Source organism: Leptosomus discolor, chromosome 3 (genome assembly GCF_034619465.1).
Source record: "Leptosomus discolor isolate bLepDis1 chromosome 3, bLepDis1.hap2, whole genome shotgun sequence".
Lineage (NCBI taxonomy): Eukaryota > Metazoa > Chordata > Aves > Leptosomiformes > Leptosomidae > Leptosomus > Leptosomus discolor.
The window spans coordinates 71,278,995-71,294,912 of record NC_141393.1 but is presented as its reverse complement, the minus strand read 5'-3'; the positions used below and the strand labels follow the sequence as shown (position 1 = coordinate 71,294,912).

General features: G+C 41.2%; 1 protein-coding gene across 1 annotated transcript in view; it reads left to right on the top strand.

Moving 5' to 3' along the window:
* Positions 1-15,918, top strand: part of NOTCH2 (notch receptor 2) — an 85,140-nt gene that overhangs the window by 44,488 nt on the left and 24,734 nt on the right. The window contains exons 8-17 of the mRNA XM_086462531.1: positions 1,035-1,223; positions 2,398-2,511; positions 3,688-3,801; positions 6,983-7,216; positions 7,733-7,843; positions 9,508-9,700; positions 11,264-11,409; positions 11,930-12,049; positions 12,160-12,312; positions 15,115-15,343. Of these exons, the coding sequence (XP_086318657.1) occupies positions 1,035-1,223; positions 2,398-2,511; positions 3,688-3,801; positions 6,983-7,216; positions 7,733-7,843; positions 9,508-9,700; positions 11,264-11,409; positions 11,930-12,049; positions 12,160-12,312; positions 15,115-15,343 (1,603 nt within the window). The remainder of the gene's footprint in view (positions 1-1,034; positions 1,224-2,397; positions 2,512-3,687; positions 3,802-6,982; positions 7,217-7,732; positions 7,844-9,507; positions 9,701-11,263; positions 11,410-11,929; positions 12,050-12,159; positions 12,313-15,114; positions 15,344-15,918) is intronic.

Below are 15,918 nucleotides of genomic sequence, written 5' to 3'. Positions count from 1 at the left end.
GCTTTATGACCTAACAGAGGGGCAAAATACACATTTTATCATAGCTTCTCAATGTAAGTGCGACTCCTTTCCTGCTCCCCCCCCTTCCATTTCAGTGTCTTTAGATGAGTTTTAAATCTTGTGTGAGACTTGGGGCAAAGGGATGAGTAAGAATAGCTGTCCATGTTTGAACTGCGAGCTTCTGGAATATGAAAAGCAGTAAGATGCTTAACTATTCTTCGTTGTGCAAGAGGGCTATAGCATTGTGCGAGGAATGCGTGCAAACAGATGCGATAATTCAGCTTACCCTTAGAACTGCAGTGTACAGTGAAAGTACTGCAGTTTGTGTGGGAGTTGTTGCAGCTCCTGCCTGGGTAGAAATACATCAAGGCTGTTTGACAGCCAGAATGTGGCTGATCTTTGGAGTGCCTTCCGAGACTGGCGACCACGTGGGCTTTTAAAGCTGTAGTTCTCTGATACCATGCTGCTGTGTTGTTTTGGGGATTAGCTGGACTCTCACAGACTTGCTTATAGTTTTGTGAGCACTGGTTCCTGCTTCTAGAGTGTAATGCATGAAGATAATGCCTAACCAGTGCTCATGGAAGTATGGGAAAGAAGCACTTCTTTGAATTTCATTCCTCAGTGTGCCTTGGACAAGAGTGCTGTTCCTTGTTTGAAAACACATGAAGGACTGGTTTGGTTGTTTTGTGGCTGTGGTGGCATCTTGGCAGCCTCAGGAGTGAAGTAAATGTAAAAGACGATCTAGAGATAAGGCCTTGAAAGCATCATTAATTCTCTAATCCCAGTATGGACCAGAGTTGCTCCTTTGGTCCATTGGTAATAACAACAATCTTTCTTTTTGCTTCTGACACGCCAGTAGCTGCCACAAGTTTCCTTCAATCACAGTAGCCTTTCCCCAGAAGGATGAACAGTCTTTCCCTGGTATGACTAGCCAGAAACAACCACTGAAAAAGACTATGACTAGTAAAGAATGCTGTGGCTTTCCTGCTCTGAAGAGAGGTTTTGACATGCACACATGTACATTTTTCTTGCAGCAAACAGCAATCCATGTGAACATGCTGGAAAATGTGTGAACACAGAAGGCTCTTTCCACTGTGAGTGTCTGAAGGGCTACACAGGACCTCGCTGCGAAATGGACATCAATGAATGTCATTCGAATCCATGCCAAAACGATGCCACCTGCCTGGATAAAATCGGAGGATTCACATGTCTCTGTATGCCAGGTGAGGAGAGTTTCCGACAAAGACAGGGCTTCCAGCAAAGGAAAAATCAGAAGGCAGAGCACAGGGAGGGTTGCCAGCTCTGCTGAGGTGGAACACGAAATTGCAAAGGGGTGAGGCTAAATGAAATGGTGAGAGAGAGCTTGCTGTGGTGCCACCAGCCAAGAGGACTTGGCATTTGCGTGTGGGAGGGAGAAAGCAATTAAAGGACTGAGAAAGAAACCACTCTGTACATCAGCATGTAGAAGGAAGTTAGCATTCTGAGCTGGAGTATATGAGAACGTACTCGTTGCTATACCTGCTAAAGTGTATGTGGAGAAACTTAGGTTTGTGAAAGCAAAGCAGGTGCAAATAAAAGAGTGACTTTATTTTGAGATATATATATAATGATTCTGGGTAATAGTGTTTGGGTTTTTTTTTTTCTCTGCTTGAAATACCCCAAATGATGCAAGCTCCCATTGACCTGAGGAAATAACTGTGAAAACGTTACTTGATTGTAATTGTGCCTGTAAAATTTACATGTCCAGCATGCCAATGACCTATGTAGTCTGCTCTTTTGCTTTCTGATAGAAGGCAGTAAAGAAAGAAGAGTGCAAGTTGCCAGTTGCACAGTCTTATGAGGTATAATGAAAGAATTGTGACCCCTGCAGGTGATCAGCTGATACCATGAGAACTAGAATCAGTTTTTATTAATATCTAATCTGTTTTGAAAGGTAGAACTCTAGTCCCAGAACTCTAGTCCCAAGTATTTCACCCTTCTTAATGTTTTTCTTTTAGCCTGTCATTAGGTAAAAAGCCTTGAGCTAAAGTTGTCTGCTGTTGGTTTCTTTACCTTGTACCTTATATTGGTGCATATCCAAATATATTGATATCTTCCGAAGTGTTAAAACATAATCCCTTCTCATCAAGTGGAAGAAAACATTAGATGTGAATTCAACACAGACTTCTCCTGTTACCACTGAGTAAGTGAGCATGTTCAGCAAGGGTGAAAGATACTCATTCAGCATCCCCTTTTTAACCTCTGGTGTGTATTCTTACCTCATAGGTTCTGTCCAAAGTGCAAACTTGCAGTGAAACTAGGCTTAGACTTTCAGCGCTGGTCTAAGAGGCAGTTACACTTTCAAGGGTACTTTCTAAGGCCTTCAGTCACCTCCTCTTATTTTTTTTTTTTAAACAGGTTTTAAAGGTGTTCACTGTGAAGAAGATATTGATGAGTGTCTAAGTAATCCCTGTGTGAACAACGGAGAGTGTCTTGATAAGGTCAACCGCTTCCTCTGTGTCTGTCCTCCTGGTAAGTACTTATTTCTGGAAGCTTTTCCTGCTGCACCTTACCAAGAACTGCATAGATAACCAGTGAGAGATTGTGGGTGGTATGTTTCTTGTGAGTTTCTGTTGCCTTAGTGCAGCATCTGTTTGTGAGTTGCAATCACTGCTAAATAAGAATAGACATATATTGGTTGCAATAGTATTGCGCCTGTAACCAGGTAAGTGTTGAGAAAGGTACGGTTGGATATCTCATCTTAAAGGGTAGTTGGCAGCATGAACTTCTGTTATTGTGGGGATCATAGTGAGATATAGGTGAGTAATTCTAAATACTTTTTTAAAATGAGAGCCTCTGCATGCGTTTTGTCTTTTTCTGAGGTTTTTAGGCAGAAGCCATTTTTGCATTGATGTAGTTTATGTTGCTTGCATGAGGAGGGAGGTGGATTGGGTCTCCACTTTAGAAAAGAAGGATAAATGCTGAGCTGAGGGATCGATGTTAGCTATAGGGTAAATGTCACTTGTTTTCCTGATGGCTTACAAGAAGTTTTGACTTCAGAACGTACTTGACAAAAGCCTGCTCTGCATCGCTTCTTACGAGTGATGGTATTCTGGCTCCTCCTTTGTTTCTTTCCTCCAAGAAACATTCCTGGAGTTTTTTATGTTTTTTTTCCTTGAAGCGCCTAAGGGTCTGCATCTTCTGACATAACCTGTTATTAGTTTAACTATTTCACGAAGTGTATAGATATGGCGCTGTGTTGTACCACATTCCACACTGCTATAGTAATTCTAGTCTGAAGGCTTTAGTGATGTATGCATTATTGTTTCCTTTGAAGTTACTTGTTTTGATTACTTGTAAGTTTTTTTGGTGGCCTCTCAGTTTTATAGACAGGCATACTGTCTAGTGGTGGACATCACTTGTGCTCCGTCTGCTTTATTTCTGTTTAACTTGGCCATCTGAGTTTTCAAGCTGAGGCTCCTTTGACCTGGAGGATAGAAACTATGTTTTGGCTGGCGGTTTGGAAGAGGATCCAATCCACCCAGGGTGTGGTGTGTGTGTGCTTAATGAAGCAATTGAGTTTAGATTTTCTGAGCCTATATTTGGGTGGTTTTAAGGATTTGCTAATAAATAACTCCTAACAGTGCAGCTGTTTAGATTAACGAGTTGAAATTACTTCTGGATTTTCATCTTTTTTCTGCCTTTCAGGATTCAGTGGTGCCGTGTGTCAGATTGACATAGATGACTGCTCCAGCACACCATGTCTCAATGGAGCCAAATGTATCGACCATCCCAATGGCTATGAGTGCCAGTGTGCCACAGGTTAGTCTGGTGTTCAGAGCCCCTGGACTGGACATCGCGTGTAACCTATACCTAATACATAAAGGGGGGGTCAAAGAAGTGTCAGTGTTCTTTCTTTCGTTCTCTGAAATGCTGCTTGTTTGTTGCAAAGCTTTGTCTACTCCTTTGTGGCAGAGAATAGTATTTAAGTACAGAAAGCCTTTCGCTTCCAAGTTGGATTATGTAGTATGCAGTTGAACAACAAGAGGTGAACAGAGCAGTGCTACTGCATATTTGGAGTTCTGTTGCGTCAGGCTATTTTATGTCAAAAGTAGAAGATTGAAATGCAGTAAAAATTGTGTCTGCTGGAAGAAATACCACACAGTAGCTGCTTGCCAGAATGTAGTTAAAATGATTTGTCAAGCATCATACAGAAATTTTGACAGAGCTGTGGATGGAACTGAGGTGGTTTTTGGTTGGTTTGTTTTTGTTGGGTTTTTTTTTGAATGCACTAAATTCCTTTACTGCTTGCTTAATTACACATTTAGAAGTGTCAGGTTTAATTATGGGATTTTCTTGTCTTCAGACCTCTAGGAGTGATGTAGATATATTTTGTCTGGTCGAATGAGAGGGTTCAGAGCTGTTACACTCTGATTCTCAGTAAGGAACAACTTTTGGTTGCTTTCAGTTAATGGTGCTTGATGTGTTGCTCATGATGCAGGTTCAGGCGTGGAATGCACTGGATTGAACTCTTCCATTAGGAAAAGGCTGGACAATTCCTGGAGCTACCTTTGTCCCAGAAATGTGCTGTTAGGTTGGCTAGACTTAGGTGCAATTTTTCTTATTTTGAATCATTCCAATAATCAAATTGTTAAGGCAAATTCCACTTCACTAATTTATTCTGCACTGTACTGAATATAGCAGAGATTAGCCTAAAAATTCCTCCCCAGTCTTTTCACACCCCCCCTCTCCCCCTTCCCTGAAATGCCTGAAGAAACAATGGATTTGTTGGAAATAGGGGAATGCAGTAGTTCTAATCAGGAGAGGAATAACTATTGTTGTCAGAATTCTCCTTTTCATTACTACATGGGACAGTATAAGCTGGCACTTGCAAAAAGAAGAAAAATCTCAAATCTTCTCCCAACTTGGAAGCTCTTAGAAGGTCTTTCTCAAGCTGGTGTGTGGTCTGGTTGCTTTCATTGAGCGAGAGAGCAGAGCTTATTAGGCCTAGAAGGGGTTTGGGTCGTGTAGTGGAGGACAATGTGAAGAGCTGCACCTTGAAAAGCATGTTCTGAATTTGGGCACTAAACTACTGGAACCACCTCAGTACAGAAAACCTGGGTTTCCCAGAGGAGGAGGGAAGACGACTACTTCCATGAAGGCACATGATGTATGGAGCATTTTCAAGGAACAGGCTGAAAGCAACCAAACGATTGTTACTGAAGCAGCAGCTCTTGGTAAAATCCTTCGTTAGTACTTCAGCTGAAAATGGAAGAGGGACTCTGTACTAGGGCTTTTTTCTATCCTGTCTGAGGGATTGTTGTGTTCTATATTCCAGTGGTTTTTTTCTAGTCTAACTCTTGTGTGCAAAGAGGGAAATCGTATCTCGGTAAGGTATGTTCAGTTAAGAGAGTGAGGAATAAATCTGATCTTTAAGTGATTCAGTTGAGCTACAGTAGGAGGCAAGGTAATAATTTTTGAACAAATGTATGTTAAGTATTATATTTAATATTGACAACCTTCTACAAGACTGAAATGTGGAATTCATCAGTGGGGCAGGACAGTTACTGGAGAATAATGTTCGAGTATGTTCTTGCTCTATTAATCTCACATTATGAGTGGTATGTGTTCCCTGAATGGTAATCACCAGCTGCCGAAGTGATTGAAACTGCAAAATGTTTGGCCAAATGCTGTACAGATAGCTCTATTTACTGCTTGCTTTTTGTCTTTTCTTTCCCTTCTGGCATTATTCCACTTCTCCTTCCCAGTGGTAGATCATGGCTTTTCTTTTCTTGAGTTATCTTAGGTCTTTCCTCTTTTCCTTGCCTATGTCCTCTTTTTTTTTTTTTTTGCCACTGTTCGTCCTCTTATCGGTTTGTTTTTCTTCCTTCCCTAACATCTTTTTATATCCATCTCTCTAACTAGCTTCCCTTCCCTCTCCCCACCTACTTCCACACCCATTCATCCATGCATACGTTCGCAGAACTTGGAAATGTTAGCCGTCACCTGGTATGTTTGACCAGAGAAATAACCACAAACCTGTATGAAAAATGGGGAGCCTGTTATCTACTTATAATACTCAGGTGAGAATCACTCTTCAGCTGTTGAAATTCCCTGCAGCTTGGTTTGTATCAGTCTCAGTTGGTGTCTGAAATTTGAAGTTCTACCTTGCTAATCTTCAGCTGCTGGAAGGCAGCGTGAGCTGTTGCTCCAAAACCTCATCTCTGAAAACCATTCATTTAAATTGTCCCCATTTCATATAGTTCTGCTCTGTCATGGAAAACAGGGCTCTTGAGGGAGTTGTCTGCTGCTCTCTGCTTCCTGAACCATTGTTTTAGCCCTTCTGGTGAATAGATCCTGTCCTTTTGTGTTGCTCAGGATGTTTCCCAGCTGAAGCAGAATGAAACAGGCCAAATTGCTGCTTGTTTCATTGCTCCTAACTGAAGAGGTTGCATGCAGTCTTCCATGAATTTGCCGTTGGTGCTTGATTGGAGTTACTGAAACATTTTCTAATGAGAGGGTCAAGAAAATTTCAGTAAGCGGAGCTGCAGAAGCTTTGACCTGAGCCAAGGGAGTTCCCTTGGGAAGGTTTCTGCAGCGTCTTTGCAGTAATTTCTCGTACTAAAAAAGTCAACCGCCCCTGGTATTGTTTAGAGGAAGTAATGACAGGAGAATGCCTTCAGATAGTTTATATTGATGCGAGTAAATATTTCTCATGGTGATTTACATGTTTCATCTCTTTGCTACTGTTCTGAATAAACTGAAGGTAACCACTTCCAATGCCAGGATTCTCCATGCAAGATGTTCTGTAACGCTGTGTGCAGTGGAAGTGTGTTGTTTTCCAGGGCTGGAAAATGAGCAGCAGTTGAGATGCCCAGTTACCCTTTGTGCTGTCTGCCACTTCGCTGATTCTTAATGTGATTCTTTCTATATTTGCGTTATATTCATTGCAGCATCATACCAGTTAACTTCTTAATTACTCCTGTTCATGATTTTTCCTTAGGTTTTACTGGCCTTCTGTGTGAGGAGAATATCAACAACTGTGATCCTGATCCTTGCCACCATGGGGAATGTCAAGATGGAATTGATTCATACACATGTATATGCAATCCTGGCTACATGGGTGCCATATGCAGTGAGCAGATAGATGAATGCCACAGCAATCCTTGCCTCCATCAAGGGCGCTGCATTGATTTGGTGAACGGCTACCAATGCAACTGTTTGCCGGGCACTTCAGGTACATAAAGCACAAGTGGAAGGATTGGATTCTAACAAAATTCGAGCATTTAATTGTTTCTTATGTGTGCTCTGGTGTGTGCTAAATTTGCATAGAGAGCTAAGCTTGTGGTATGAGAGTATCATTTTCATATTGCTTTTTGTTGCTGAATTTTCCTGCATTTGTGTGGATTGCCTAACTCTCACTGGTACTGCAGCTGGTCTTGGAAGAATTTACCTCCTCTCTACTCCCAAAATTCAAGCATGCAGAAAAAAAATAGACATGGTGTTCAAAATGGTTTATTTTTTTGTTTAAACACTTAGTACAAGTTCAGAGTCATGTTCAGTCAACACCCAGTGACTCAGGTGACATTCCCTGGTGTCGCAGTGCTTCTGCATCATCACCTGTTTAAGTTGCTCCAATGCATGTGTAACTTTGAAGCAGGTGGGATTCTTAATTTGGCTATTTCTGGGAAATAGTTTTGTTGTCATCTTTGTAAGATTTGGCCTCATTATTCTTCTGACTTTATTTTTCCAGGAGTGAACTGTGAAAATAACTTTGATGACTGTGCAAGTAACCCATGCATTCACGGGGACTGTATTGATGGCATTAATCGCTACAATTGTGCTTGCAAACCTGGATTTACAGGTAAAGTCAGCTACCCAATAGCTTTGAGTTGTTTTCAGGATAGTTATCCGGGTAGCTAAGGAAGTTGTTCTTTTCATACTGACTGCAAGGGGTTGAGTTAGTATCTCGGTATATCCTTCTAATCTTTGAATCTCAGCGTCTTACATTACAGCAAGTTCTACCGAGCAGAAAAATGGCCTAAACTGTGCTGCAAAATGCCATTCTTGTTAGGTAATTACGTCCAATTCATGGTTCTTGGTTTTATAACAAATAAACCCATGTGACTTCGGTTTATTATTTACAGCTTCTTTCCAGGGAGAGAGAGATTGTGGACAATATAGAGAGATGTTTGATTAGACAGCACCTTGGGCTTTGACCATGAACAGTATTTCTCTTTTTGTGAAAGCGAAGCATTAACTGAGTGTTCTAATGAGCTGCTCTCCACTCTGAAGTCTCCAACTGAATAACCTGCTTTTTTTCAGTACTTTTCTTTTATAGTGTGGTCTGTTCCGTCTCCTTTTTAAGTTATAAAGGCTTATCCAATACAGTAAAAGCAGGGCTGAAAAAAGAAGCTTTTAGGCATTTTTTGATCCATGCTTAGAGCTGTAGATCTACATCAAGACTATTTCCGATGACTAAAGCACATCTCAACACTGTTTATAATGGACTTAATATGTTTTGAGCCATGTAGGGTAATACACTCATAAAATAATTGTTATAAGGCCATTGGTACTGTTTATAACAGTTTTCTCATCACGTTTGTTACTGTTTATTACTGAATGATTCTAATTAGAATTGATCTGAAATGCATTAGAAATAGCACTAAGAGGTTTCATGTGTCTTGTGCTTTTTCTCTCGGCGTCTTTCTAAACTTCTGACGCTCTTTCCTTCCTTTGGCTCTGGCATGGTGGTACTCTAGTCCCCAGAACAGGAAGAGGCATGATCTTGATCACTCCTGCCTTTCAGTGTGCTTTGTTGCTGGCAAACCGTATTTGTTATCCTACTGGACTTCTCACCATCATGATGTTAAAAATATGATGAATTAGCATATTCCAGTATTTAAAGAGCTGGCTTGCATGGGGTCTTATTATTGTGTCCTTTCCTTATGTTAAAAATGCTTTCAACTTACTGCAGCATTCACTTTGTTTAGTTTTCCAGCCTCACGAGATCTTATGGTCACCACTTCAAGGATCTTGCAGTCGTAATCGGAGGCAGGCAAAACAGGAAGCGGTGTTTTTTAGAGTCCCTTTTGCGCAATAAACCACAGGAACTATATTTGCTGCAGACAGTGTGGCAGTATTGGTTGTTCAAAGGATAGGTACTTTTAAAGCAGAAGAGCAGGGCAATGACAAGTGAAGCTCAAGAGGTTTGTTCCAAGCATGATACAGTTGACTGATTTTTGCCTTCCTAATGAATATTAACCAGTGATTTTTAGTGGAATTCTGTTGAGATTCTTGAATGGTTTGTAAATACTTGTTGAGTGTAAGTGCTGTTTTCTAGGCACAGAAAAGTGCTGCATCTTCCAAAAACACTTCTCTTGTCTTCAGTTAAAGCACAGAGGCATGCAAGCTCTGTCCTGCTGCATTGGCTTTACTGAGTTGTGTCGCAGTATATGTTCTTGCGGACATGCAAAGCAAATGTTCTTATAAGAAATACTACTTAATAAGTACTGGGTTTTCTTCTAGGCCCACGCTGTAATGTGGACATTGATGAATGCACATCCAGCCCATGTCATAATGGTGGAACATGTATAAATGAAGTCAATGGCTTTCGGTGTGTATGTCCTGAAGGTTACCATCATCCTCGCTGTCAGTCACAGGCAGATGGCTGTCTTAGCAATCCCTGTGTACATGGCAACTGCACACATATTACTACTGGGTAAGTAGTTCTTGTCACATTAAACTTACCTGCTGCCTTCTGTACTTTTTTTTTCTTTGCTTTGTCTGGAGTTCCATCTTGAGGTTTCTGATTTTTTTTTTCTGATTTCTCGGGTTAGGATCCAGATTTACCTGCTGCCCATGACATAATCACAGTAAGGTGTAGACCTTTAGTCACCAGCTGTGGTCTGTGCTGTTTCAACATAGGTTTTTCTGTCCCACATTGTATTCTTTGCTGTATTTGCATGGGCATGTAGCACAGGGTGGACTGCCACTGTCTAGGGAGGGTTTGGCAATTCAAGTGAGTAGAGTGAATGCAATTAAAATACAGAGATGGTTCCAAATTGAATCTTTGGGGAGGACCAGCTATCTGTTCCATCAAACTCTAAAATGTTGAGTGTGGAGACTATCTTTGTTGGCTAGTGCTGTTCTTGCTACCCAAGTATTCTGTATTAAGGAACATGCAGAGAACTTTTGACACTAGGAAATAGAGCAATATTTGACTTAGAACAGTTTGTCCGAGGCTGAGATTTCGTCAGCGTTAGTCACATTGTTGCATGCTTGAGAGAAGAAAGGAAAGCTCTTCCTGGCTATTTTGATGGCAGTAGTTGCTTCTGAATCTTCCCATCCAGGAAGACCAAAGACTGATTTCAGGAGGCCTGAATCAGACCTCTTTTTGGTAATGATAAGTTTGGAGTGCAGTTCCTGTGGAGGCAACAGGTTTGGGGAGGTAGGGCTTGTGTCTGTGGAACTTCCCGACTGCTCGTGAAATAGCAGTGCCTCCCAGATGCGTTCTGCGTCCTGGAAAGTGTTGTCAGCACTTGGGCAAGGAAGTGATTTACCACTGTGGGTGGCTCTGTAGGGCAGGATTCAGCACTTCCAACGGAGCTGGCAGGAAGGCTGCCTCTATCGCTAATTCAGCCTCTGTGTAAGCATGGGAAACAAAAGTTTTGTTTCATCTTGTCTATCATCTGTCACCTGCGTTCATATTTATGCCCATGTACACTTGACGCTCAGTACCAGATAAAATAAGTTTTGTTTGCATGACGGGGAGGGAGGCCAGTGTGTGTGTTGTGTGGCCTGAGTCCAGGGTGATTCACCAAGTCCTTGGTTCTACGTCATATGGGTGGAGTGCTGCTCTACTTCACGTTCTGAAACATGATGGAGAAGATTGCTTCTTCTCCCAGCCAGCTGTTTTCATTTGTAACCACTAATTTGTATTAAATCAGTCTAGTTATCTTTGGGACCTATTGTTCGCCTCCACTTTTTTAAAACTTTTTTTTCTGTCATTGTTTAAATGTGTTGAGATGGTCTTATCAAAGCAGAAACATATTGCTGGTTGACTGAGCCCTTTGTGAAAACTGTACTGGAGGGAACTGTGTTTTTAAGGGAGGGTTTATTTTCAGTATTTTCAAAGCTATACAGCTGGAGTAGGCAATCTAAATGTAATTTGGGGCTTTCCTGAAGAGAGGTCTTCTGGTTTTCTCTCCCAAAACTAATCTGCAGGAGACTGGTAGAGGAGTTACTTCAGAATGCTCTAAAATTACTGGTTTTGTCTTTAAAGGTACAAGTGTGTCTGCGACCCAGGCTGGATAGGAGATTACTGTTCAACAGAAGGGAATGAATGTAAATCAAACCCGTGCCAGAATGGAGGAACTTGTGAGGATCTGTTGAATGGATATAGATGTACCTGTAGGAAAGGATTCAAAGGTGAAAATTCAGAGAGAAGTTTCTGTTCTCTTTTTCCTTTCCACTTCATTGCACCCTTAGTGCCATTTTAATCTTTTCATTAAACTTCATGGAAGTAGGAATCAGGAGGGGAAGTGCCATGGTTGTATGAAGTTAAATTAGTCAGTTCATGTAGACACGATATGGTAGTAGAACACCTAGGAAGACCATATCTAAGCCTTGTTTGGACTCATTAAGAAATGTCCTGGTGGCAGCTCAGCTTAATTTTCTCTATAAGAAGGTTAGACTGAGATATATAAATGCACTTACTGAAGGGGCATTAAACTTGGAATTACCATGGCTGATGGCTGCTTGTACCCACTGAGCCCATGAGGAGGGCTCTGATCTCCTTTTCCTTCTGCTGAGATTTTTCAAGTGTGGAAATGGTGTCCACTGCGGTGTAGGATAATCATGCAAGTTACAATCTTTTTGTTGATTCTTCCAAGAAGGACCAAGGTCTTAGCAACCTACTCTCCTGTTTTTTTCCCCTTCTGCTCTCCAGGTGTGAACTGCCAGGTAGTGGTTGCTCCTTGTTCCCCTGATCCTTGTGAGAACTCGGGAATTTGCCAAGAATCTCCTGACTCAGAAGGCTACACCTGCCAATGTGCCCCTGGCTGGGAAGGTAATGTGAATGGGGAACATACTGTACTTTCAATGCTGAGCAGTATTGGCATTGAGTCTTTTGACCATTGCCTTGTGAGGGGTCTTACTTCTGGACTCTCCATGTTTCAGGGGAGAGGTGTACAGTGGATATTGACGAATGTCTCTCAAAGCCCTGCAAAAATCATGCTCTGTGCCATAATATTCAAGGCAGTTACCTGTGTGAATGTCGGCCAGGCTTCACTGGAGGAGACTGTGACAGTAACATTGATGACTGCCTTTCAAGTGAGTATTAGCAGATTGTTCTGTGTTTTCCAGTTTTTCCTAGAAATAATTTTGCTCTGCTATTGATGACTGCTATTTGAGTTACAGCAAGTTCTTTTGTAATCTCTTACCAAAAAGAAAAAGCCCCAAACCTCAGCTTTGTAAGACTTGCATGTTTGAGGCAGTCGAAGTTAGTCACGTTCAGCTCCTGGAAATGGACTACAGTGTTTTAACTGACAGCAGGAGTTGTTCCCAGGCTCTTAGCTTGAAAAGGTCCTTAGAGTTTACATACTTTAATAAGGAGCACTGTTAAATGAAGAATTACATTTGCCTGAAATTTTAATACGCCAAGTTAAAGTAACACTGCAGGGCTTACCTGTATTTCAGCGTTAAGCTTGATTGAGGTGTGGTGGGAATCTAGGGTATAGCAGCCTTTCCTGAAAGGTCTCTGACACTAATATTCTGGAAAGAGTGGGTCCTGTTGCTGTTCCAGTTAATCCATATTTGAGAGCCAATTAAGCAGCAGGAAGGCCCTCTGTTCCAGAATAGGTATCAGCTGCAGGAGGATAGCCCATGCACTGATTACAAGAAAGCAAATGTTAATTTTGTGCCCTTGGCACTGCTGTTTACAAGGGAAACCAAATACATACTAATTTCTTTTTCTTGCTGGGCATATTCTTTATCATCATCAGATAAAATCAGAGTCTCTTGAGAAGTGTCATGTGTTTAAAAATTCCTCTGTTACTATTTGAAAAGTGCTTTATCAGACCTTGGAGGAGTTCGCAATGTTGTAAGCTTTTATTTTGCTGGCTCTGTAAAAAAAAACAACAACAAAAAAACCAAACACACCTCCCCCAACCAAAAAAACCCACAAAACCTCGTGCTTTTTATTAGAATAGCTTAAAAACAAACCAAAGCGTTAAAGATTTAGGTATGAATTTAGAGAGTTGTGTTTTGCATTGGAAAAAAAATAAATTTGTGACTGCTGTAGAGAAGGATCCAAACAAGTCTGTTAGCAAAAGTTACCGTGGCAGACCCCAAAGCAGCACTGCTGAAAGAACTTCTAAGACATCTGGCTCAGCCTGAGCTTTTGATTGCCTCTTTCTGAGCAAACAGGTACAGTACAAAAATGGTCATGGTGCATTGACCCACAGCTTTGCTTATTGAAGCCAACAGAATTATTGCCTGTCCTGTTAGTTTTTATGTGGCTGTCTGAAGATAAAAACATTTTTTAAGTGTTCATCTTTCTTGAACAGCTGGGAAATCTCTCTGTGTTCCTAAGTGTTCAGAGAGCTGTGAGATTCATGCTGTGTTGTCTGTTAGGCAGCACACCCGTGAGGTTGAAGAAGAATTTCAAATTACTGCTACAGCTGATTTCATTTAACATAACAAAAACCTTCCATGGCTTGAGCCAAATGTCTTTAATCTATGAAGCAAACAAACCCTCCAATGACAAGAACTTATTGAAAAGTTGATACTCGAGTCTCCTTTTTCTGTCAGTAAATGTGCGGCACAGAAAATTAATGCGCCGCTTTTGGCTTGGGTCATAAATGGCTGGCTGCCACAGACACAACATTTTATACTGCCAGGGGTCTCACTTTGAATGTGCTTTTTCTCTGCAGTAGTCAGATGACCTTTAAATGGATGCAGGTGTGTCTCTTATAACACAAATTTTTATCATGTGAGTGTATTTGTCAGTCAGTAAATGAGCTTTAATTACCTTTCACATCTGTTTTCTTCATTTACCAGTGAACAGAATGATCTTGTAGGTTGAATTACAGATTTTTAATGGAGTCTATTTGCATTTTCAAGTTTGTATTTTAGTAATACTTAAAGATAATCATAGGTTAAAAAAGATGCTCTGTAACCTTTTTTTCATCCCCCTTCCTGTCTCCCCTTTTCCTCTCCCCTCCTAATTTCCTTCCCTACCTTCATATATGTAGGCTTTTGGTCTAAGGAATGCAGAGTAGAAAAGGAATCTGGCTTCAAAGGCAGTGTCCAACAGAGGAATGTGGGTCTTAAATCCGAAAGTGGAAGGAGAAAAGCAGGAAGAAACTACTGAATAGCAGAGGTCTTTCAGGCAGATTGGTACATGTGGAAGTAGAAGGAATACTGTAGCAGGGGGTGGCTTAGACCAAAAAATGGTGATACACAAGTAGCAAGACCATGGTAGGGATAAGAAAATGTGAAGAAATGCAGAAGTGAGAAGAATCCAAGGTGGTGTATGAATTTGTGAGCTTTTCTGCTAGCCTTTCCCCAATCAGCTTTTGATACCAGGAAAAATGCTAAGTGCTCAGTAATGCATAAGTGCTCATATATGTACGCTAATATACTCATGTGCATTTGATTTGACTGAACTGCTTTCATGCTTAAAATTAAGCACACAAGTTCTCTGGTGTGTTGAGCCGCGTCTGGAAAAGAGAGAACAGGCCAAGTTCTCTTACGAATTCGTAAGACTTGGTAAGGAAGAAGAAACAGCTGTGCTGTTTGCATTGTCTTTATCAGCAGGCATTTGTCAAAAAAAAAAGCCGAGTTTGAATTTTAAACCAGAGACGTTTGGGTCTGGTTTTGTTGGTTTTGGTTGAACAATTCCCAGCAAAGAAGCCTTTAGGCCCTGAAGCTTGGTCTTGATCCACACCTTCTTCTGAATTCATTATTGATAATGCTTTGCAATTCTCTCTTCCATAAAGGGGCTCAGAAAAACTTGTCAGTAGTCTGTCACACTCTGGGCTATGTGATGCTTTTTTTCCTAAAAGCTACTACTCTAGGCCTGGTGTTTGACTGTTACCCAATTTAACGCTTATTGTAATGCTTCTGTCTTAGATCCCTGCCAAAACGGAGCTTCATGTGTGGATGGGATAAACTCTTTCTCATGCATCTGCCTACCTGGATTTCATGGAGATAAATGTCAAACAGATACCAATGAATGTCTGAGCGAACCATGCAGGAATGGAGGCACGTGCACCCACTACGTCAACAGCTACACGTGCAAGTGTCAGCCTGGGTTTGAGGGAACCAACTGCGAGAACAATATTGATGAATGCACCGAGAGGTGAGCTGACTTCATGGTGCTGCTGCGCTAAGGAGCCACACAGTGTGTGCTTGTGGCTTGGAGTCAGTCCTACTGAGGAGCAGTTTTTAACGATGAGAATCCGTTTTCCTGCCTTTTGTCACTGAGGCCTACTTGTGATTCGTGCAAAGAAAACTGGCTTACCTTGTGCGGGATACCAGCTGAGACAGTTGCCTGCCAAAGTTGGTCTTCAACTTGCACAACTAATTAGAAGCTTGGCTCCATTATAGGAGGAATATGACAGTGTTTAACAAATGTTAAGACAGTAATAGATGCTAGCTTATTAAAACATAATTTATGTTTTTATAAGACCACTGTCATATAGAGGATGGGAAATAAGTGACTGGTTATGAACAGTTACTGTGTTGAGAATACAAAAGCTGCAAAAATTGGAAGAACACTAAATCCGCAAATTCTGTAGTGGAAAGGTTTAATCACCAGAGATCTTTTAATGCTCACAAAGTGGATGTGGTTTAGCAGTGTTGAGATAAAACCTGAGGTCATTCTAAGGGAGAGGTGTGGAACTGAGTTAAAATGCTCAACAGCCAGTCCTTATA